The sequence below is a fragment of the Rhinolophus ferrumequinum genome, chromosome 16 (assembly GCF_004115265.2).
Source record: "Rhinolophus ferrumequinum isolate MPI-CBG mRhiFer1 chromosome 16, mRhiFer1_v1.p, whole genome shotgun sequence".
Taxonomy (NCBI): domain Eukaryota; kingdom Metazoa; phylum Chordata; class Mammalia; order Chiroptera; family Rhinolophidae; genus Rhinolophus; species Rhinolophus ferrumequinum.
Genome location: NC_046299.1, coordinates 3,701,204 through 3,725,428, shown reverse-complemented (window position 1 = coordinate 3,725,428; position 24,225 = coordinate 3,701,204). Strand labels below are relative to the sequence as shown.

The 24,225-nt window shown below is 52.9% G+C and overlaps 1 protein-coding gene across 9 annotated transcripts in view; it reads left to right on the top strand.

The window, feature by feature from the left end:
- PTPRE (protein tyrosine phosphatase receptor type E) overlaps positions 1-24,225 on the top strand; it is a 137,118-nt gene that overhangs the window by 83,085 nt on the left and 29,808 nt on the right. For 7 of the 9 annotated variants that reach the window (XR_004425310.1, XM_033130541.1, XM_033130545.1 and 4 more), the window contains 4 exons: positions 14,196-14,314; positions 19,322-19,421; positions 19,680-19,750; positions 21,364-21,500. Coding sequence is in view for 8 of the 9 variants with exons in the window: in XM_033130541.1 (XP_032986432.1) it covers positions 14,203-14,314; positions 19,322-19,421; positions 19,680-19,750; positions 21,364-21,500 (420 nt within the window). In the remaining variant the exon portion in view is untranslated. Of the gene's footprint in view, positions 1-14,195; positions 14,315-19,321; positions 19,422-19,450; positions 19,609-19,679; positions 19,751-21,363; positions 21,501-24,225 lie in introns of those variants that run through there. The other 2 variants (XM_033130547.1, XM_033130548.1) reach the window with 1 other exon arrangement.

Genomic DNA, 24,225 nt, shown 5'->3' with positions numbered 1-24,225 from the left:
AGTCACTGTTGGAGGCTCAGCTCCTTTCACCTCCCCTGTCGTGTTCTCCCCTCGCAGGCTGACGGAAGCAGCCCTCCTCTTATCCAGGAGGCACAGTACCTGGGGCGTCCAGCAGAGAACTTGGGCACAGCCCCCGCTCCATAAATGCTGTTGGGTGTTTGAACCCGAGACTTCTCACTGGCCCAGGACTGTCCCTGGTAGTTCTGGGGATTTATGTCTCTGGGACTGAAAACGGAGCTCTTCCTTATGTTCCCCCCGCCCTCCCCTCTCAGAATGCCAGTCTAAAATAAGAGAAATAAAACTGATTCTGTTGCTTCTTGTTTGTTTACCTCTGAGCTGGATGTATTGTAAAGTGTTTGCTCACATTCCACAAAAGGTATGAAGGGCTTTCTTCTTACCTTCCCCAGAGGCTGGGTGAGGTCACTGTTTTGCTCCCTTTACACTCAGAGAGGAAAAGAACTGGCCCAAGGTCACACAGCTAGTGGATCAGAGCTGAGGTGGCCCTGAACGGGTGGCCCAGGCTCTTTCTGATGTCCATGCTGGCGGGAGAGCAGCTGTGGTTTGAAGGATGCTGAAAAGCATCCAATAACGGGGGTTTTTAAATAGGATTCTCCAATTCCTCATTGTGTTGGTGGCATCCATTAGATTGAGAGGGTGATTTAGCACAGTGCTGTTTGGTCAGGCCTCATAAAAAGGCAGCAGCATTTCTCTCTGGTTTGAGAATGATGACCGCGCCCCACTCTGTCTCTCCTAGTCAGGCGGACATATGGCCGATCACCCAAGCCCTGGCCGTTTTGAGAGAAAGAAGACGCTATGGATAATTACACAGGGCAGTGGGCATGAGCTGAGGCTCTCCTTGGCCAGCGGGGCTTGGGGTCGCTCTGTCCACAGGAACGAGGGCCATCCCTCATCCATTCAGTCATTCATCAGCAAGCCCCCTCTCGGTCGCCCCTGGGGGCCAGGCCCTCTGCTGGCTAGGATCCCCCAGCAGGTTCATAGCCTTCTGCACATCAGGCCTTGTTTTTTCTTGACCTCGAACCAGAGACTGTTCCTCATTTTGCAGGTGAGACAACTAGCCTGAGCGGTCACACTTAGAAAGTGGCAGAGCCAAGGGACTCCCAACGCAGGTTCCTACTGCACACCCCACCCTGGAGACAAGAGAGCACAGAGAATGACTTGATTTGGGCAACTGACATTTTTCCTTTGAGGAATAAAAGAGCTGTTCCCCCTCCCTGGGGCACAGGTGCCACACAGGGGCAGGGCCATGCTGTCCCCACCCCGTCAGGTTCCTGACCTCCACTCCTCCCTGCCCCCACTCCCACCTCTTTTTCTCTCTCCTCCTTCTTTCCCTCTAACTTAGGCTCCCCAAACTCAAATGTCAAAACCTAGCGGTTGTCATCAGTTGGTTTATTAAATAACTGACAACTAATCCATTAAGTGGAAAGCCGGCGATAGGAAAACGTGTCCTGGAAGTCTTCCGTCTTAATTCGTCGCCACCTCTGCCCTTTTACCCCACTTTATTTGTACACACTTTGAGCTACGGTTTCCAGTATAATTAATTTTAGTATGTATGGAAGAATTGTGAATGTGGGCACAAAGCCAATTTCCTGAGCAGGGAATACTAGTTGATTTATAGTTTCTCTCTCTTGTTTCAGGCTAGGAAAGTCCATTAGAGTGTTGGATTTTTTGACTCGGGTAGAGGTCATGGATCCACAGATTAGAAAATATAAAATTCCGGGCTGGGAAATGGGCGTGAGGGTGCCTGTTCAGGAGAATTCAGATGCATCGTATAATGCTAGTTACTGGTTAATCACTTGAACATAATGAGTGGAGAGGAAAATTGTTAGAGACTAAGTTTCCTAGCATTGGTGGAGTCGTCACTTGCAGGGAGTGCAGGTGCCTGAAACCACGTTTCTGCAGTGACCCTGGAAAGATGCTGGGTGAGTGAGAGCAGGACTTTGCAGGAAGTGGGAGTTGGGAACATTCTGGTTTAGGATCTGGGAGCCTTGGGCTGGGGTGAATGGATGTTTCTATGGCTTCCCCAATTGCGCCACCTGCTGGTCGTCTGTAGCATCGTACCTGGGTTTCCAGCGATGGCGCATGCGTGGAGACATGGCCCCGCCCCGCCCTGCTTCGCTTGCATCCCTGATGCTTACAAATTTGGATACAAGTTGAGCCCGTAAAACAAAACGTGAAATTATAATACTTTCCTTACTTGAAATCCTCCTCTTGGACACTCCTGTCACTCTGGGCTTCGTCTTTCTAATACCGCGCTCGTTATTATGTGTCTTTCTGCCCCGTTGGGCTGTGAGCCTCCTGGGGACACCCCACAACCTCACAGGGTACCACGGATGGTTCCCAGCCCAAGAAAGGTTCTCAGCAACTCTGGGCACATCAAACGTGCAGAGGCGGTGCCCTGAACCTCAGGGAGGCGTCACTGTCCCCCCTCCCAGCAGCTCAGAGCAGAACCTGGGCCAGAGTCCATCTGTGTCCCCACAGATCCTAACAGGCAGCCACTGGGCCCCAACATCACAGAAGAGGAAAGAGCCTCCTTTGAGAGGCAGGTGACTTGCCCAGAAGGTGAAGGAGCCCAGGCGTGAACCCACCTGTCTCTCCTGTCCAGGCTCTTTTCACTGGGCTGGCTGCCTCCTGGAGCCTCCCAGGGACTTGCAAGGGCTATTCGAGGATAAATAAAGTACCCCAAGGATAGCTCTGAGGTCATGGTCACTCAGGAACCCAGCATCTTCCTGGCCCATAAACCCAACTTCTTGCCCTCTGTCCGTCAAAGCAGATGCAGCATCCCAGAAGCCCAGTTAAAATACCTGCAGACACCTTCCAGCCTTGCTTTGCTGGAAACCCCCAGTAAAGCTCCTCACAAGGCAGAAACAGCAGAGACCCCGAGCTCAGGAAGCAGGCTCACAGTCAGCCCTCTTCCGATGCCACGCTGTTGACATCGGGTTTCTGCTCAACTCAGTGGTCATCATGAGCACCTACTATGTGCTAGACATGGGAGTGCATACTGTGTTTTCCCGAAAATAAGACCTAGGTGGACCATCAGCTCTAATGTGTCTTTTGGAGCAAAAATTAATATAAGATCCGGTCTTATTTTAATGTAATATAAGACCCAGTCTTAATATAATATAAGACCGGTCTATATAATATAATATAATATAATATAATAATATAATATAATTAATATAATATCATATATCATATCATATCATATATAATACCAGGTATAATATAATATAATACTGGGTCTTCTATTAATTTTTGCTCAAAAAGATGCATTAGAGCTGATGGTCCAGCTAGGTCTTATTTTTGGGAGTAGGTGGGAGCTTCCCAAAGGCATGAGTGGGATCTTAGTCCCTGTGGAATCCCCAGCACCAAGCACCTATGTTGAAAGCAAGGAATACAGCAAACTTTCGAGAGGTTTGGCACCAGCCACTGCCATGGCCCACCTTGAACCACTGACGTTCTGTTTTGGGGAGGCCTGGTCTTCCTGGTCAGAGGAGAAATCCCTCGAAGGCAGGAGCCTCCCTGTCAAATCTTGTTGACTGAATAAGGCCTCCTTCCACATGCTCTGTGTCCAGAAGACACTCAGTGAATATTTGTTGAATGAATGAACAAACAAATCTTTATTACTGGCTTCTGGTCGTATGAAAATCAGTGTTTCTTTAAAAATTCATGAGTGTCATAACGTTTCCCAGTGTGAGAGCAAACCATTTTGTGAAATAGGCATGAATTTTCTATTAAAGAAGAGAGTATGTACTTATTAATATTCCCAAAGGGTAACGTTTTGGTTTACTGCTGTGCTCCTGTTATAATTTTCCATAATTACGTGCAGTTGATTGTAGTTTACCAACAGAGTATCAATAAAGAAAAACGTAATCCTGGAACTATATCACTTCAAGCGTTTAGCCTTACTGGGTGGAAGCTAATCACTTAGCTGGGTTGAAAGTGGTGAAAAGAATGTTCTCTCCCAAACCTGTGTGTAGAGGAAACATAGGGGTACCCTGCAGATCTGAATGGCTGGAGTCAAAACAAATCGCAGGTGGGGTGTCTGCTAGGAAACCTCTTGGGATAGTTTAGAAACAGAGGGAGAATCCTATTTTTGAGTGCCACTGGGGGCTGATGGGAGGAAGGATGTAGACAGAAGTCAACATTACAGGGTAGAGCCTGCTGAGAAAAGCAATCCTGTAAGCAATCCTGTAAGAGAGGTGTGTGAAGGGAGGCCCCTGAGGGCAGGGCTTTGTTTATCTTGTTCACTGTTGTGCAGAAGGTGCCAGTAAATAGATGAATGAATGAATGGATGAATGAATGAATGAATGAAGCTACCAAGGACCTACTTAGATTAAGCCCAAATGTGATCCTGCTTCAGGCACGACATGGGCCAGGCCTTTAGAAGGGACCCTGGCCCCCATGTCTCCTCCAGACACGAATCGGGTTGTGTATCCACCATGGCTGGGCTGTCCGGGAGGTTCCAAAGTGGCTTCTTTGAGTAATAAAATACCAAGAATTCTTTTCTGAGTTGCAAATTGGAGGCAAATTTTCTTCCAAATAACCAGAGGGGCGGTTATAAATAATTCATGCTCACTGTTTGGCCCAATTAACATTTTTCAAAAGATGGGTGCAATTCTTTCCTTCTTATGGGACAGCAACACACCGCTGTTGGGCTGGGCAGAGCTGCTGCCCTAATTAGATATTTACACAGGAGACCTGAGCGAGAAGGGTGGATTTATTTTTAATAAAAGAAGATTAAAACCTGTGTATGTGTAGCATATTAAGGGAGACCGAACCAAATTAAAACCTCCCACAACTGTGGATAGTGGTGGCCTGAAAAGGAAGTGTTTCACTTGGAATTACTAAAACTTCTTGCTTTGAGTCAGGAAAAAATCAGGCTCCCTGCCAATTTCAGATTCGTTCGTTGGAGTTCTGAGGGAGACACCGGTGCAGAGGGCTCCTTTAATCCAGGCCCTGGAGTAGCAGCCACAGATTGTGTGATAAAGGAAGCAGGGCAGGGTGACCCAGGGGGGAATGTGCAGAGTGGGGCCACAGGACACTCAGCAAGTCCAGGTTACAGTGGAGGGGCCAACCCACGCCGCCACGCAGGAATGCAGGCCAGACCTGGTGTTCCCAAGGGAAGCCACATCTTGAGGCCGTTCGTACACTGTCCGCTTTTTTAAATATTTCAAACCAATTTAAAACCTTTTTACATGGTAAGGATGTACCCACTCCTGGAACCCAGCAATTCCACTTACAGGCATTCAACCCAATAAATGAAAAACTTTTGTTCTCAAAAAGACTTGTCCCCAGGTTCATAGCAGCTTCGCTCATAATTGCCAAAAAAGGAAAAACAACCCAAATGTGTATCGAGAAGAGAATGGGTAAACAAATTGTGGCAGCTGCACAAAGGGAAACTCAGCAGCAGTAGGAAGGAAGGGACCACCACTGCCCACGGCCACGCGGGCGAGCCTCAATATGCTGCTGAATTGGAGAAACTGGACACATAAGAGCTAATCCTGTATGGTTTCATTCATAGGAAGTTCAAAACCAGGCAAAACTAGTTATCTCTGCAGATAGAAATCAAAATAGGGCATTCTTCTTGGGGTGGGAAAGACGAGACTGAAGAGGGATGAGAAGGAATTTTCTATGCTCTTCCTCTTGATGAGGGAGATATCGCATGGGGATGTACATTTGTCGGAACTTGTCAAATCATGGGTCCAGTTAACTGTATGCAATTACATCTTTCAAAAAAGAAAAAGCTTTCCAAACACGTCACAGGTCACTCCCAGGCTGCCTGTGGGTCACTTGGTCAGCAGGCTCTGGTTTTTTTGTGCTATGGTGAATTTTGACCCTTTGATCAGCATCTCGGGGACCCCCAGCCCCCAGGGGCAGAAGCACATCCTCTCCAGCCGGTGTCTGTGTGGTGTGACAAGGCAGGCAGGACAGGCAGAAAGGTCCTTGTCCCAGCAAACCGTTGACCGCCCAGCAGCCCTGCGATGAGTGTGTTGCGTTTATTTCTGTGACTGTCTTTGTTAAAGCAGGAACATGTTCACCTTGTTCAGGCCAAAGTGACAGTGGCTCATCAGCCTTCCTATGTTCCTGATCGGGAAATCTGCAGAGGTGCCCGTGCCAGCCAGGATCTCAGGGCACAGTGAGCCCCCTCTGCCCTGGACCCAACAGCCACGCATTGTGTGAGGCCCTTCCTGACCCTCTTCACAAGGGGGTAGGAAGTAGGGGTGCAGGATGATGTATGTCCCCGAAAGCGGAAGGCAGAGCACCTGCTATATGCTGAGTGGACCAGGGGCTCAGATGCAGGAAGAGACACACCAGTCAGCTGGGCTGCACGGCGGGGTGAGGAGGAAGCCTGGAAACAGAGCACCCAGGTCCCCTGGGGCACAGATTCCTGGAGAGCCTGGCCCAGGGTCAGAGGGGTGAAGGATGGAGAGGAGTTTGCTTGGCAGAGCAACAGGGGAGGGGTGTTTTGAACATTAAGAGCCAGGGGACTGCAGAATATGGAGGGTAAGAAGTCTGGCATGTTTGCTGGGTGGGGGGCTGGAAGGGTCGATGGGGGTGCCTACCCCACCGTCCCACCCAGGAGTCTAGGCTCAACACCAAGGGCAGCAGAAGACACTGACGAGGAGGATGTGGCAAGATTCCCACCGTATGAAAATCACTCTGAAAACTGAGTGGAGTGATAGAGTGGGGCAGGCTGGGGACTGAGGCACAAGAGGGGGTCTGCCCTGCATCCCGTGCCGGGTGTTCTTCCTCAAAACCGCTGTGTGCGATGCTCGCTTGCCGCGGACCTCACCTGATGGGCCCGGGAAGCCCGCCCTCCGCCGCGCTCCCTCGCGCTCCCTGCAGACCTGCGGCTTCCCCACCAGCCTCTGAGCCCCGGTGTCTTTGTACCAGCCGTGCCCACTTACACAGCCCACTCCCCTAGGCTTGTTCGAGCCCCCAAACCTCATGAACACAGGAGAAGAATAATGTGCCGCACGAACAAGAGAGAAAGTAACGTTAGGTGTCATGTCGCCGCTGCCTCATCACAGAGGTCCACTCATCTACTTGTTAAGAAAAAGTTGAGCGTATAAAGATGTTCAATCACAATGTCACGTCCTGTTGACCTTACTAAGCAGAAAGGATTCCTCACTGAGACCTTAATTTTACTCCAAGCAACCCTCAAACCAAGCCTGAGATGTTTGGAACACACCCCCCTGGTTTCCCGGGGGAACTTCTCTTTGTGCAGCCTGTGGACCTTGCTTGGTAAGCTTCAAACAGTCTCCACTTAGTGGAGAGCAGATAAGCCCTTTTTGCACCTAAACGCAGGCAGCATTTTGTCTTCTAAAAATATCACTTTGTCAGTTAACCGGCCAAACACATTTTCAGATGCTATTTCATGAGCTGATCTTATTTTGTTTATTTCCCCCAATTAAAAGGAAGAGTAATGAACTTGGCAGAAGAGCCATTTTTCCTAATGAGTTGAGAACGAATGGCCTTGACTGTTTTCCACACGGTCCGATCTACCTATCATTCTGTCACCATCCGACATCGTGAGCGTGGCCTGTGAGGTCACTCTTCCTCCTCAGGAACTGGCCTGTGTCCTGTCTGAGCGAAGGGCGGAGATAGTGGGGATTCGGGGAGATACAGGAAGGGCCCCAGGGAGTCGTCGATGAACTCAGAGAGAAGAGAGCAGTAGTGCCACTTCCAGAAATACCTGTTCGTACTTCCCATGTTGAGGAAAAGCGAAGTCCAGAACCAAGAGATCCTCTTAACCTCTGCTTCCTTCTCTACCTGGCAGCTGGTCCGTTGAGTATGGGCCTGGCTCCCACCAGGGCTGAGTGAGCCTGTGGTCACCTGAGGAGAAGCACCTTACCTGTGCCAGGGCTCAGGTAAGGTTGCAAAGCAGAAAAGAACATGGGTCGGGGGAAGCATCTATTTGAAAACTATTTTTATTTTTTAAGGCCTGTCGAGACTCATGATATAAAATGTTTGTTCTTAGTTTCTCTAAGAGCTCAGTCGTGCCCAGCTATTTATGTGTAATGTGATCGGCTCCAAGTAATTTGTGAAACGAATTTCCATCTCTCTTTGAAGAAAAACTGTCACTCGGTACTTGTACAATGAGAGAGTGTGAAGCAGAGCTGCAGTCCCCTGGAGCCTCGTCTCACTTGCCACGCGTGGCGTCCTCACAAGGAGGGAGCCAGATCAGAGTGTGTGTGTCTACACTGTTGCCGTATGGATGGTTCTGGCCCAACCTCAGAGTGGTTGGTACCCAGTGGTTCCCAAGGCCCAGGGTGAGCTAACGAACGTGCAGTGAGGAACACGCAAACGAACAGGGCGTGAAAGATGCAGCCTCACAAGGGGCACCTGCAGTGTCTGGGGCAGAGACGCGTGCTCCTGGGGATGTGGGGCTGCACCCCTCCCCAGTGCATGCTGTGTGTCCCCGGGGTGCTCAGATGTCTCTGGACACACCTGGCCCATGTAGATGATGGTGGAGGTGATGGGGGACAAGTGTCTATAGCGAGAGAAGCACCGGTCACCCCACACCCTGATACTTCTGTTGGGTACACGCACCCAGGCTGTGCTCAGAATTCAGTTTCCTGAACTCTGAGAGTCCCGTGTGTCCCAGGGACCCCAGATGGGACTCCGAGTGTGCGGAGGTCGTGTGTGCACAGTGACAGCCATGTGGCCTGACCCCCGAGAGCCCCCGAGGTGCCTCAGGCTGCAGAAGTGGTGTCCTCCTCCTCCTCCCCCAGTCCCCACCCGCTGCCCCAGCCGTGGAGCTGGGACTGAGGGGCGGGCAGCTCACTGTCTCTGACCTCTGGGTCCACTGTCAAGGCAGAGGTGGCAGCCACCTGTCTGAGTGGCTGTTGGACGACAGTCCAATGAGAGGACCCTGGAGGACGGCTGGGGACGCTGCCCAGCCACTGCTCATCATTTCTCTCTTTTTCGTTTTCCTTTTTCTCTCCTATCACATGGATACCTTTTAATGCTATTTCAATGATTTTACATTAGATGTATGCAAGTACTTTTCTTCAAAAGCAATTAAGTTTCAGCTTTCACCACCTCAGATCAAAAGCTGCGCGTTCTTTGCATCTTTTTCTTTTTAACGAGCAAAGCCTTTTCCAAAAGGGCAGGATCACGGTGGATGCTTCTGGAACATGCTGACTGTGCAAGTTGGCCGGCTGAAGGGGTGTTTATTATTGTTATTTAAATCTTTCATCCACGTAAGTGTATTCACACCTGAAAGTGGGAAAAGGTCTGGATTTGTTTCTCCTTTACCATGAAAACACATCTTTGTTCTTTTAGATTTGTTCTTCCCCAGTGCATAAAAAAATAATCATTTTGCCCTAGGGGTAATAGTGTCCCAGTTTCCTCAGAAACAGACACAGTGGGATGAGATGCCAGCTGCTTGGCTAGTCAATGCCCCAGTAGAGCCGCGTCCTGGAGGTTTATCAGGAGGCGATGGCACGAGTCGGGGGGGCACGTAGCTGGGAACCTGGTGGTAGAACAAGCTGACTTGTATTTTTAGCGATGATTTCAGAAATTTGGTGCTGTCCTTTCCAGGCTGTGTTCAGGGCAAGCGTCTCTCTATGCCTGCGAGGGTTGTCTGCCAAGTCCCGTGTATTCACGGTAGATTTGGGGGTGCCTAGAATTCACCCCTCACAGACCCACACCCCACAGGTGTCAGGGCCATCCCCAACCTGTAGGTGAACAGCAGCGATTGTCGGTTCTCTGGGAATATTAAGGCCCGTTTGTAACCACGCCAGTGGTGCTTACTGGCATCCTGCTGGAGGGTTTGTCGACAGGTGGTAGGTTTGGCTCAACCTCCCGGCCGGCACAATGCCTCCTACCTTAGGTATGCAGGGGCAGTGTCTGTCCATGACCGGGGTCCTAGAAAGTGGCCCTTGGGGCCTTGTGACAGGTACGTGGCACTCTCCATCTTTGTACTCACGTTATTTTGGGGTAGACAGATGAACTTGCAGAGTCCTGTAAAGCAGTCTGAGCTCCCCAAAAAGGGCAATGGCTGCTCTTTTGCTTCTTACCTGCCTTCCGCTGAGAAGGCCCTAATCTGGACCAGAGATTCTGCCCCACAATTAGGTGGACCTGGCCGAGAGGACAGCTGGGGCAGGCGGAGGAGGCTGGGAGGCTGTGCGGGGGCCTGCACTTTTGGCAGAAACAAGGAGGTCTAGGAGAACCTGTGTACACCTAGCGCCTCCTGCGCCCCAAGCACCGTGAGTCCAGCCATTGCGGCCTCTGGGTGGTTCCAGTTCTGGCTTGGACCCGGGAGCTTCTCCTGCTCTGGAGACCAGAGGCAGTGAGCCAGGGACATTGACAAATGAATCCTTAGATCCCTAGGGAGCCCTGAGCTTCACTGGCAAGCTTATCACAGACATTATGCGCAGAAACTTCCAGAAAGGACATGAGCCAGTTTTTCAGACTCGGGGAGTAAGGAGCCATCCCCCCTGCAGGTAAATAACGGATCCGCGTTGCCCAGCACCTTCCTCCTGGCCAGGTGGTTTCTGTGACAGCAGGTGGCCTCACTTCTGGACAGCCACACAGCCACACTTAGAGATTTGAGGTGGCACACCATCTTCTTCTCCAGCTGCCTCTGAAAGTCACTGTGACCTGCCATCCCCAGGAGAGATTGGGGAGCAGGTACACAGTGTGTTTGGCCCTGCCTCTGCCCCGACACGTGCACAGGTCTCAGAGGCCACTGGCCGCTGCCCAGCTGGAGGACAGTCACCCCCAGAGCCCAGTGGAAGGGGCCACTTGTTCTGCTCCTGGCACCCTGGCTCCCAGCACAGCTGAGTGACCCACTGAAAGTCGGAACCCAGAAAGACAGGGTTCCCACCTGTCAGCTTCTGGCACCTTCTTCTAGGGAGCTGGAGATCCAGGCCAATAGGGGAGGGATCTGCTTGGGGGAGAAGCCCCCACCTCCGGAGGCCTGGAGACCCTCTGTGATGGGGCCCCTGTTGCTGCCCAGGCCCGGGCTGCCCGTTCACATGCTGAGTGTTTTTCTCCTTCCTGCCTCTGTGGACTCTCCTGGGATGACCTTCCTGCTCTGTTTCTCCTATGGTCAGGCGACTGCTCTCCAGCAGGGGGCGCCCTCCTGCCCTGCTTGCAGTTACCCATTTGAGATGTGCTGCCACTTTCCTTCCCCCTTTCATTCTGCGTCCCCATCCTGTGGTACTTGGGGACCATCACTGTCCATCAACACTGACTTACAGGGCTGTCGCCCTCTTGATGACAAGTCCAAGGAAGCAGAAATAAGAGCCAGGTCGTTTTCATCCTTATCTCTTGGGCTCCTCACTGAGCGGTAGTCAGTTTGCATTATCTCGAGATTCTTCATGCTGGAGCCCCCGGTGACTTGTGCCTGAGCTGGAGGGAAAGCAGCCCCGGTGCCACATCCTAAGGGCTCCTTGGAACCAACCTCAGCTGCTTGCCCTTGGAGACGTGGGAAGAGAACTGTGCTCTTCTCCAGGCTCTTCTCTGGGTGCGGGTGGGGCCGCGGTACATGGGGACCTTCACTGTCCACCAACATTGGTTGAGCGCCGGCTGCGAGCCAGCCCAGGGCGGGCATCCACACCCGGGATGAGAAGAGTCTCTGTGCCCCCAGGACACCTGGAAGCAGCCCAAATGACCAACCCCGAGTACTCGCCCCACAGGCAAGATTGAAAAGGCAATAAATGGAATAAAAAGGCAATTCTAATCACATTGACAGCTGGCCTTTGATGGGAGTAAAAGGGAAGGCCTCTTTGTTCAAAATAAACTATTCTGATCATCTAAATTCTGGAGCTCAGTACTTAGCATTTAGTGAACGCACAAAAAATAAACAGTGATTAAATTAAGTTGTTAAAATTCCAGCATTATTTTTGTGACCGATTCGTATTTGTGTTTATCAGGTAGCTTGTGCAAGCTATTTGAGAGTGAATGTCCAGGGATTGGCAAGTTGTCATTGACCTTGCAATGTACTTGCTGCAATAAAGGGTCTCTCAGTGGTGGGACGGGTTTGAATTCTGCAAAGTTTTGTGCCCTCTGCTGGTCATACTGAGCAAATCATCTGCCGCTTCAGGACACTTCCAGACCTCACAGCGTCTGAGTGTGATGAGATGACCTTTGGCTCAAGGGTGTCAGCCTCCTCTTAGGTCTGTCAGCTTCTGAAGGGGGGGGTTGCAAATTAATGCATGTGATGAGAACAAAATGTTTCATCTAGGAATTCTGCATCTCTGAGCAGTGTTAAGTCAATGAATACTTCCTAATCCAATTATGACAATTTACTCAAATATGTTAAACGTGTTGCAGTGTGGAGTGCCAGACTTTTTTAATGCAGTATATGCAGCCAGCAAGGCTCAAGGCTTTTGTCCCCAGGCGTCCTGGGTTTGAATCCTCCATTTCCTCTGAGCCGACTGGGGGCCGTCTCCTTATCCTGGGGGCCCTCAGTGTCTCAGGGCTGGAGGGGTTATTATGAGGGTGAGAGTCACATAAAGGGCCTAGCACGTAGTAGGTGCTCATGGAAGGAGAACAATTTTGTGTGTGTGTGGCTCACTTTATAAGTCTGAACTGCATGGTTTGGAAATAAAAAAGAGGAAAGGGATGGAAGTGTCGACTGTAGCTATCGTAGTTGTTTGGCTAATTATTATAATGGGCTCGTAACCGTTTCATTTTAAGAGTGGTGATGGCTGAACAGTGATTGGCACTTGTTACATTCATTCAGACGTCTTTCCTCATTACAAGAAAGCCATGTTTCTTGGCCTCGGTCCATTTATATCCTAAAGGGAGACTTTTTTCAGGAAAGCTCTGTCTGGGGGAACAGGCACCCACGCTGACCCTGGACAGAACTCAGTGGACAGAAATGGAGCGGGGAGTGCCAGAGGGCGAGGGCCCACACCTGACCGCCTGTCTGTGTCGTGGCCACCAGGTCTCCCTCCCTCGGTGCATGCCCCCGCCCACCTGCACCTGCAGCAAGTCTTACAGGAGGGATGTCTACACCACCCAGTGGTCACTGTCACATTCCCCGAGGATCTAAGCGGAGCACCAGGTGGAGATCTGAGGTCTCCTGGGCGAAACAGCCCTGTTCTGTGTTGAGCCACATACGACCCCGGTTTGCCCATTACACGCACCCCGAAGTACTTCCCTCTGACCCCGAGGTGCCCAAGCTCCTGTCAGAGATGAGCTGACTGTGGCCCTTCCAGGGGGACGGAGGTTCCCACTGCGTCACCTGAGGGTTCAGACAGGAGCCAAGACCTCTACCCCCCCCCCCAGCTGTGAAGACTGAAGGAGATGATGCACGAACGTGACCGAGGGTTTGGCTCAGAGGACCAGACCTAGGGGGCCTCTCCTCACCCCCATCAGCATTAACACCTCCATCGTGAGAGGACAGGGCTGGACTTGAAAAGCATTAACAGGCTGTAGGGTGCAGGAAAGGCAGAGAGCCCGGGGCGGTGACAGTAGGGGACCTCTTCCCGCAGCTCAGGCTCAGGGTGGAGGCAGGCCAGGCCTGCACTGGGAGTAAAAGCCAGAGCATGGGTTGTGGTGTGACCAGGGGGACAGCCCGGGCGGCTCCTGTGCAGATGGGCCAGACCCCGTTTCCGACCCCCTGGTCCTATGAGCACAGGCTCAGTAACCCAGCCCGTCCTAAGCCTGTGATTCCCCCCCCCCCGCCCCCAGCTGTAGAAATACTAGACCCACGTCACGGGAGGCACAGTACAAGATTCCCTAACTGAACAAGCGATTAACACATGGGAATGGAGCAGGAGTGGTGAACAGGCCTCTTTGAGGGTTTGTGAAGCGACCACTCGGAATCCTAGATCTCGTGGTGTTTTCTGAGTGTCTCCTCCTGGGCACCTCCAAGGCCTTCTTTGCCTCCCCTCTCCCCCAAAACAGACACACAAACAGAAAAGGAAATTAACCTGAGTGGCGGGAGCTTTTCTAACCCGAGGATCGTTCATTTAGCTACTAACCTGGCTTGTTCTAAGGTGAGGTGATTTTCCCAGGGCAGGTGTAACTTACGCCAGCTGTAGTACAAAGACCCCTCTCCCTAACTCAGATTGACAAGTCAGCGCTCCCACAGCGGCCCCACTGTCACCCCCATCCCTGCCCACCCTTCTGTCTGCCAAGAGCTGGCTGTGTGTTCTGTGCGTGTCCACTTTGGTGGAGGGCAAGTCCTCTGAGCCTGGTCCTGCCTCTTCCAGGTTTGCTATGGAGCCCTTCTGCCCACTTCTGCTGGCCAGTTTTAGCTTCCTGCTTGCCAAGGCACTCAGGGTCAACCAGACCAGCACTGCAGACAGCAACTGGACCTCCACGACCTCAGGTAAGGACCCGGCTGCCTCTTCCTCCCCTGGTCTCCCCGCCCCCACCACCCACTGCCCCTCCTGATAAGCTCGCATGGCCTTTCCGGGTGATGAAGTGGCTGGGGGAGGAGGAGGGAGGTGTGGTTGGCTTTTGGAGTATGCTTTGAACATTGTACTCCTATAAAAACAGGCTGGCTAGCAAAGCCAGTTGTTCTGTATTTGCAAAGCAAGCCTAACCCCAGAGCTGGGAGCTGGTGTCCGCTGCAGTGGGAGGCAGGAAGCGGAGGGTTAATTGTCCCGACCCCACTGTGGGGACCCACTCATACCAGCCACGAACAAACACTGACAGTCAGTCTGGGATATTAAGATACTGACGTAACAGTAGAGATTAATTAAGAAATGATTGTTAATATTTTTAGGCAAATTGTTGGTATAATGGTTAGCTTTATTTTTTAAAAAAAAAATTAGAGTCCTTACCTTTTAGAGACGTGTGTTGAAGTATTTATAAATGAAGCCCTGTGGTGTCTGGGAGTGACTTGAAAAAGAGTAAGTTGCGGGGGGCAGGAGGGGAGGGCTACAGGTGAGCATAAATGGCCTTGTCCTGATGGAAAGTTGGGTGGCAGATACATGGGGTTCATCATTCTATTCTCTTACCTCTTCTTATATTGAAAGTTAGAAAGGAGAAAAGGATAAAGGGTCCATTGATATGTGTGACAACATGGGTGGGACCGCAGGAACAAGCTAAGTGAAAGAAGCCAGCCGTGGAAGACCACATGCTGTATGGATCCATTTATATCAGGGGTGTCCAAACTCTTTTCAACGGTTTTCACCAAGGCCCATATGCGGTAAAATACACAAACAGCCGGGCCACTCACTCGAGGTGAAGTACGTATTGCCTCACCTGGTTTATTTAAATAAACTAGATATATTTTTGGAATTTGCTGCCGGCCTATTAACAATGGAGCATGAGCCACAGTTGGCCCGCGGGCCGCAGTTTGGACACCCCTGATTTATATGAAATGGCCGGAAAGGGCAAATCGGAGGGGGTGGAGGGGAGTAAGTTAGTGGTTGACTGGGCTCCGGGGTGGGACCGGGAGTGACACAGGTGGCAGGAGGGATCCACCTGGATTGATGGAAGTGTCCCAGCACGGGACTGTGGTGATGGCTGCACAAGTCTGTGAATATACTAAACATCACTGAATTGTGCGCTTACAATGGGCTGTTTTATGGTAGGTAAAGTCTACCCCCAATGAAATAAACAAATACCATGCAAATCGATAAGAAAGAGGAGGAGGGGAGGAGAAGAAGAAAGGAGAGCACCGCCCTTGAATCGCACCCGTGTGCAGGTCTGGCTCTCCGTTCAGTGGCTGAGTGACTTTGAGTGAGTCACTGAACCTCTGTGCCTCAGTATCCCCGTTTGCAGAGGAGGTAATAAGAGTACCAACTTCTCAGCTGTAACATGAGGGCGAAGAGAGGTGAGCACGTTGGGACGTGGAGGGCTTGCCACCGTCAGCCGGCACTGCTGTTTGCAGGAGAGTGTGCCGCAGGTGGCCCGTCACCGGCCAGTCCCTCACTGCCCAGGAGTTAGCTCTTCAGTGCCCCAGATACCTCCTCCTTGGACAGGGGCCTGACACAGACAGAGGCCAACAGGGTGAGTTCAGGGCCCCCCAGGAGTGGATATGGATTTCCTAGCAACCCTGTGCCTCCCTGGTAGGCTCATAGCCTGCGTGTGGCCTGGGCTCCTTCCCACGGCAGGGTTAGCAGGAGTCTGTGACCAGGAAGGGCTGGTCCCCTTGCCCCGCACCAGGGCCCGCTGCCAGCCCCCACACACCTGCTGCGTCCCCTTCCTGCCCACCCCCAAAGCCCCACACATAAAGTGCAGGGACTTCTCTGACAGGGCATCCCTTGGTGTATACGTCAGGGTCCTCCAGAGAGACAGGCTCAGTGAGATTGAAAGAGAAAGCGATTGAGGGGTTCACTTCAGCATCGCCTCACACTGGGCTCTTTAGGGCTGAGGCCAGAACTGGAACCAAGAGGAGTCCCCACCTGCCCTCCCGCATGGCCTTCCAGGGCCTCAGCACAGCTGGCCAGCTGCCAAGTGTAGGTGTGCAGCTGCTTGGCTCAAGGTGGCGCTCACATGCAAGCCCGTAAGTCTCAGTTTCCAGGACCAGGTTCTATGTAAGCACGCACACACGCACACACGCGCACGCACACACACACACACACACACACACACACACACACATCGCAGGTGAGCGTATGGATAGACTTTGCATGAATGTCATGCACACTTCACTCCGTGGTGACCAGCTGCACCACCACTCCTGCGCCCCCCGCTATCTGAGCCTCACCGACTGGAAACGAAACAGAAAGTGACTCCAGAATTTCCTCTTAGACGCCAGCCTGATTCATGTCCAGAGCAAATGGGTTCCCACCTCAGTTTTTCAAAATTGGGTTTAGGTTGAATTACTTACCAATACTTAAAATCAGATAATTTTACATAAAAATGTGGATTCCTTCTTTTGGAAAATAGGAAGAACTGGGCACCGCGGGCCTGCCTGCCTATCCCCCATGGGCCGGGGCTGAGGGGATGCACCCCATACACAGGGCGTGGGCTCCCCAGGTCCCCCCAGGCCTGCCTGCCTGCCCCTGGGTGTCCCTGCCTCACCTCCGCCCTCCACCGCAGGCAGCTGCTGACAAATGGCAGGAACCCCGAGCGGAGGTGCCTGTGTGCCCCTGTGATCTGTCCATTCTGTCCACGGGCACAGCCCCTCCCAAGGGGCCTAGGGTCGTCCAGCCCGTCCTGGAACACGTGCTGTGGAATCGCCTAGTCTACAACTGCAGCCCCTACTCCAGGTGGCGTGAGCATGGAGGCTGGGCCCTGGAGCCCCCTGACAGAGGCCCCCAGGGGTGGCTGTCTGTGTCCAGGTGCTCCCCGGAAGGTCCTGGGCAGGTCTACACCCTCAGCCAGGGCCAGCCAGTCACTGCCAGGCAGAAGCTAAGCCAAGCAGCCTGACCTCCGTGCAAATGCAGAAGTGGGCAGTCCTGTGGCTGCACTTGGCCAGGCTGAGATGGAGCCCCTGGGGATACAGAGCAGCCACGCCCTCTCGGTGCTGGGCCAGCTCTGCACCTCAGTGCTGGGCATCTCCCCAAGACCCTGGGCTTCCGTTTGTTCCAGGGCACTGGCAGGGTGGGGACGGTACTCTGTGGAGTTGCAGGTGTGGAAGCCTCAGGCCGGCTGGCTCCCCAGGGTAGCTGTGGAGCAGGTGGGGCCCCGAAGAGAGGGACTGGCAGACGGTCTCAGGACCCAGGATGACGTCACCTGGCCTTGAGCTACAACAGGGCCTGTGAGCATCACAAGCCAGGAGGGGGAGGAATTGGCAAAGCCTTGACCGAGCGTGTTTCGCAGGCTGGCCAGTTGTCCGGTGGCTGGGACCACCTCCTCATCACGATCTATTGTCCCTCAGTGCCCTTCTACTTCTAATCGTCAGTCAAATTGGTAATTTTTTGTCATTTATTAGAAATGCATGCATCGATCACTTGCACTGTGCCAGAGCCAGCACGAGGCCTGGGCCGTGGGCCCGGTGTGGCTCAGACCTGCTCTCGGGGAGCATCCCACCCAGGGTGTGAGATGCAGACCACACGACCTTTAGGATACGCAGGGAGGGGTGCCCAGGGGAGGGAGACTGCAGGGTTGCGGAGCCCCCACTGGGCTCGTGGGCCGTGCTTCACTTCGTCCTTCTGTGAAGTACTGCGACGGAAGCCCAGCTGTCACCTTCACGGTGCTTCCACTGATGGAGCCACGTGGTCGCCCACAGGGCCGGTCCACTCCAGGAGAATGGGGTCTGCGCTTTGAGGCATACAGAGCCCCTCGGGATCCACAGGAGGGGAGCTGAGTGGGCTTCCTGGGGAGGGAGCCTTTGAGGGGTTCCCTGGAGAGCAGAGACGGTTTGGTGAGGAGGGGACATGACAGGCTGGGGAGACAGGAGCTAAGTATGAACATCAGGGGAGGGGGTGGGATCTCAGTCCACCAGAGCCCCTTCTAACTTGGGCTTACAGGGCAGGTCCTGGGCAGCTGCCCTGGGTCCGGGAAGATGAGACTTCCTGCTTGAGGAAGGTCAACTTGGCAGGTGCGAAAGACAGATGAAGAGCGGGGGGTGAGGGGGGTACCTGGTGGCCGGCTGTCCCGTGGGCAGGTGGGATTGGGAGCTCTGGGAGGCTGGGTGATGGTGTGGCCACAGGCCTCCAGCCAGCCCGAAGGTCAGGCTGCTCCCCGGTGCCCTGAGTTCCTGCAGGAGGCCCCGGGGGCTCCCCACGCTGTCCTGGGGCAGAGCAGTGGGACATCTGTACCTCCACCCTCCTGTACCTCCCCGTCAGGGGGGGAGGCCAATGCCCTGGGAACCCTGATCAAAAGGCCACATGAGAGTCTGGGGGACTCTGTATTGTGCCTTCACTGACCCCACTAGGGGACGTTGGACAAGTCAGGTCACCGGCTCCTCAGCTCAGGTTTTCTTCTTGGAGTCAACGCTGCTCATTTGTTACGTAGTGGGACCTTTGTGGATAGAACAGACGAGGACAGTGGACTGCTTTGCAAACTATAAAGTGATGTGCTGGCTGGTGTCCAGGAAGAAAGCCTGACAAAGGAGGTGCCTTATAAACTGTAAAGTATGGTTCTGGTGTCAGGGAAGAAGGGTTGATAGGGAGGGACTGCCACGCAAACTGTAAAGTGTGGCTCTGGCGTGGGGCCAGAAGGGCCGATGGAGATGTCATGAACCAGACCGAGGGAAGACGACTCGGCAAACTGTAAAGTGGGGTCGTGGTGTCCAGGAAAAAGGGCTGATGGGATAGAGGGGGAACTAATTTGTAAACTGTGAAGTGGGGTGTGGCATCAGGGAAGAAGGGCTGATGAGGGGTCCTCTGCAAACTGTAAAGTGCAGTCTGGTGTTGGGAATCTTTCTCGCCCAGACCCCCTTTCCCCGCCGTGTGTGCCTCGCTCGGGTCACCATGGGGACCCGGTTCTCCCCCAGGCCCTCCGGATGCTGGCGCGCCCCAGCCCCTGCTGGCCTGGCTGCTGCTGCCGCTGCTGCTGTCCGTCCTCTTCCTGCTGCTTGCCGCCTACTTCTGCAGGTAGGAGTGTCCCCCGGCGCTGACTCGCCCTGTTCTGCTCAGATGAGGAAACGAGCATCCACAGGCTGTGACTGCGGGGCGTGGGCCCCGGCACCAGAAGGCAGCGGGCGGTGGGGCAGAGGGACACAGGCGGCAGCCAGCAGGGCTCAGCCATGAGCAGCAGGAATAGCTTCTCGCGGCTCACCTGGTGGGTACGGCCCCCCAGGGGCTCCCGTCCCCGAGATCCTGTGCTGAACACTAACGCTCTGTGTCTCTCAGGTTCAGGAAGCAGAGGAAGGCTGCGGTCAGCGCGGACAAGAAGATGCCCAACGGGATCCTGGAGGAACAAGGTACGACCTGCCGCCTGGCGACGCCCGGCTTCCCTTAGTGCGACGGGCTCACCGCCTTCAGCTCTGCCTCTTTCAGCTCCGCTTCTCCTGGCGAAACACTGGCATTTAGAACCCTAGAGTTTCACCTTTTCAAAACTTAGCTTGTTTTCTCTCTGGTGTGAAACAGACGTTTGAGCCACGTCAGTTTGTGGCTTTTTTGGAGTCACTGTTCATATCCTGTCGTTTCTACAGGGTTTTGACATACGGTTTGTCTCAAAGTCTTTCTAAGATGAGACAGTCTGGTTCATGATCTAAGTGCTCTAACGGGCTCCCCGGAAACCCACACTGTTTTGGGACCGAGCTAGAGGGAGGGAGTGGATCCACCAGCTCCGTCCCAGTGGGCGAGCGGCATTTCCAGCCGCTCTTCCTGGTTCGAAGTTCTGCTTCTAACTTGTGAGTGCTACTTAAAGGCGCACAGCTATTCTGCCCACTTCTTGAGACAGCCGAGCAAGGTGGGTGAGGCTGAGGCTTTTTACCACTTTGGTTTCCATCAGAGACTGCAGCTTCCTCCAGACATCTTGCTATGTGATGCTTCCGTGGTTTGTGGGGACAAACGGGATTGCAAAACCCACCAGGAGATCATAAGAAGTGTTTCTGCTGCAGAGGACCTGGCCCAGGGGCAGGGGGGCAGCTTTGCAGGGCCACTCCCTGCCGCTCCCCACCCCTGTCCCTGCAGGGCTCCACAGCCTGAATGGAAGGGAAGAGGGTGTGACTGGTGGGGCCCAGCCTTACTCATTCTGAGGCCTCTGGAGGAATTAACTGGGGGTGAGGGGTGGGGTGGGGGGGCATTCTTGGCTGGGCTCTCACAGGGCTCTTCCAGGAGGGACAGGCCCTTTGGCAGGTGTGACAGTGAGCTGATTGTGTTCACCTGGTCAGGACTATCAGCTCGTTCCCCAGGAAGAGAAGCACATGCCAATGATTTCTCCTTTCTCGTCAGTCTGAATTTGTGGGCACACTTTGTTTGACCTTCCTTACAGCCCCACCCCCTGCCTCCTTTTCAGTGCCTCCCCCCTCCACCAAGGAGAAAAAAAAAAAAACAAGGATGGTTTACTCTTGGAGCTTATGGGGTTTGAGTAACCAGAACTATTTGTTACAAACAAGACAAGGCCAAAGGAGACTAATATCCTAACAGTTCCCAGTCTGTTCGGAGTTTTCATCAGAAACCTAGAATCACTTCACTCTTCTCTTTCCAAACCTGGAAAGCAGCTGGGGTGTGAGGCTGCCTAAATCTTTGTGGGAGGAGCAGGGGCTGGAGGGGAGGAGACGTGGGTGGGTGAGTGGGTGGGTACCTGGGCTGCGAAGATAAAGCATCTCTGGTTGTTGAGAGCAGGTTCCACGGCCAAAGGGATGCCTCCCTTACACATGATGTCAGCGTATGACAGGTGCAGGACAGGTGTGTTATAGACCTTGGCCTTGCTCAGGGCCATCTGGGCCTCAGGCTGCGTGAGCTAAGAGGGTTATCACCCCCTCCTCCAGCTGTCACTTCTCCAGGAATGTTGTTGGTCCATCTGATTAACGAATCACCCATCCAGGAATATGGCTAAATGACCCTTATGTTTCTTTTGATTCCACAGAGCAGCAAAGAGTGATGCTTCTCAGCAGGTCCCCCTCTGGACCCAAGAAGTACTTTCCCATCCCCGTGGGTCACCTGGAGGAGGAGATCCGTGTCCGGTCGGCGGATGACTGCAAGAGGTTCCGGGAGGAGTTCAATGTGAGTTTGGGGCGGCCCCTCCGTCTTCTTGTCATGTAGTAGGGAACCGGGGAATGCAGTGTCACATTTCAGGATAAATATCCCAAAGGTTCAGAACTCCTGCATCAGTTCTGACACTACCCCAAAAATGGGCACCCCTTCCCTAACGCTCATTCCTCATTCAAAGATGAGCTAGGTGAATGAGATGCTCATGAGGTCTCCTTCCAGCTCACTCCGAGTGCCATGTCCCAAAATCAAGTGCGACAGAAATACCGTATCTCCACCAGGTCTGAGAGCCCCTGGGGTGAAAGCAGTGGAGCCCCCAGAGCACCCTTTTACAGGCGTCCAGAGCTCGTGTAATTGCAGTAGGGACTGTCCCTCCTCTGATCCACTGTCACAACATCAGTTAACCGGTGTGGGGACCACCTTGAGGGGACACGAGCTCTGCCCCTGACAGCTCTGCTGTCTGGTCGAGTCAGTGTGACCTGAGTCTCTGCCTGATTTCTCCTGCTGCTGCTGTTTTGGATGAATGACCTCCATGACCTTAGTGATGGCAACCACCAACCGGGAGGGACTTAACCAACTGGTACAGTCCCCAGGGTAGCAAACTGATTTTCCTAACTCTCCACAAAAATACTTGAATGACATACCCTCTTGCAGTGTTAATTTCTTATTTAATGCCCTGTAAATTGTGAATCAAATAGAGAGATGATAGATGATAGATGATAGGTAGGTAGGTAGATAGATAGATAGATAGATAGATAGATAGATAGATAGATAGATAGATAGATAGATAGATAGATGATTGGATGGATGGATGGATGGATGGATGGATGGATGGATGGATGGATGGATGGATATAGAGATGGGCAGGGAGACAGACAGACAGTGGAAAGTGTCGTCTTGGATTTTGCTCTTCAGTGTTTGGCCTGATTATGTTCCGAGTTTTGTGTCATGCATCTTCCATATTTCAGGACGGGTTTCCAGCAGAGGGGTTGACTTGCCCTGAGGGGCCCGGCCCTCTCACATCAGTCAGTCTCCTAGAAGCCAGCTTCCGCCATCCATGGAGGGGTCGGGGGAGGGGGCCCATCTTCAGGTTCTCACAGCTGGAATGTGAGCCTGATCAGTGGACTGCAGACGGTTGTGCAATTGTTGCGTCTAAAACCAGCGTGACTCCTGCTACAAACATGTGATTTCTCACACACAAGCAACACGTGAGGGTACAGGAAGGTGACGGCGCATGTAAATGTGCTTTGCTTATTTTTTAGCACAAGTCTCATCTGCCTTTATGTTGCTTTCTTTTAGTTGTTTCCAAATGTGTTCCCTTTTTGGAGAAATTAGGAGAATTTGGAGAAATACTGAAAGACAGCTCCCAGCACTATTATTTTGCAATCTCTCAGCCTGACAAGAGAAGTTAATTCTCCTTTTTCAAATGAACTCCCCAAGTCTGTAGTGACGAGACTGGTCCCCTCCCTTCTTGTCCTATTTCCCCTCGCACTTGTGTTTCTTCCCGTTGAGACTTGTGCAGGGCCCTGAGTCACAGCCCGCCAGCTCTGCACCGTCTCAAGTTTGGGCAGCTCACGTGGAGCAGGTCAGGTCAGGCAGGTGAGGCCCTTGCCCGAGACGCAGAATTGAAGGAGGCACCAAAACACTCAGTCATCAGGAGAAACAATGTTTCAATAGAACATTTAAAAATATCAAAATGAACGCGAGCAATCCCCTCCCCGGAGAACAGAATAGCACACTTGTGAAATAAAGACCGGATCATTCTGATTTTTCCTGTTGCCTCAGGGCCCCACGCGGCTTGTCAACACACTGTTATTCATCGTGTCATTACTTAAAAGTTTGGTATTTTGGTTATCATGGATTTTATGCATCAATTTGGATGTGTTCATGTTGCATTTGAATATTATTTTATCTTGATTCCTGAGTGCTGGGTGCCCCCTTTACATTTTGCACTCAAGACACGTGCCTCACTCTCCTGGCCACCACCCTGATTCCCCCCCACCATGTCACCCCTGAGCAGCCCTCCCAGCCGCCCGCTGGAGCCCCTCCGCTCATGAGGGGCAGGTGGAGATATGGCAGAGGGGAAGAGCCCTGGACTCGCGTCCAGCGGCGTGGAGCCTGGTCCTGGCTCCAGGGGACCCTGGACAAGCTGCTTGTTACTCTGTGGACCCCAGTTTGTTCCTCTCTCCAATGAGGGGCGGCTGTGTCCTAAGCCATGTCTGTCCCTCTGCTCAGAGCACGGCAGCCGCCAGGACCAGCCCACGCTTGGCTTCACAGACACGATTGGGATGGAGGCTCTGACCCCTATTGCTTCTTTTTTCTTGCCTGCTGCCCTGAGAAAGTCTCCCAAAAGCTGTGAGAAGGAGACAGATGAGTCTCAAGTAGTGGTCCCACGGAGTTTGGACGTTTGCGTATTGCTGAGCAGAGCCGAGGGGAACTTGCGGACAGAGAGGGGTGGGTGCTGAGAATCGGTTCAGTGCAGTGAATGCCAGAGGGCTGGGGCGACTTCCTGGAGCTCTGCCTCAGTTTCCTCGTCGGTGACCCGAGGGTGCGCCTAGCCCCCATAGGATGGTCATACAAAACCTGTGAATAGAGGAGGTGTGTGCCCACCTGGCCCAGTGTGCACGAGCGGTGACTGAAGCTGCTGTCCTTTTTAGGATGACTTCTGTGACTGTCCAGGTTTAGTCTCCACGCCCAGTGGCAGGAGGCTGTCCTAGCCGAGTCTACTCAGACCCCAGAT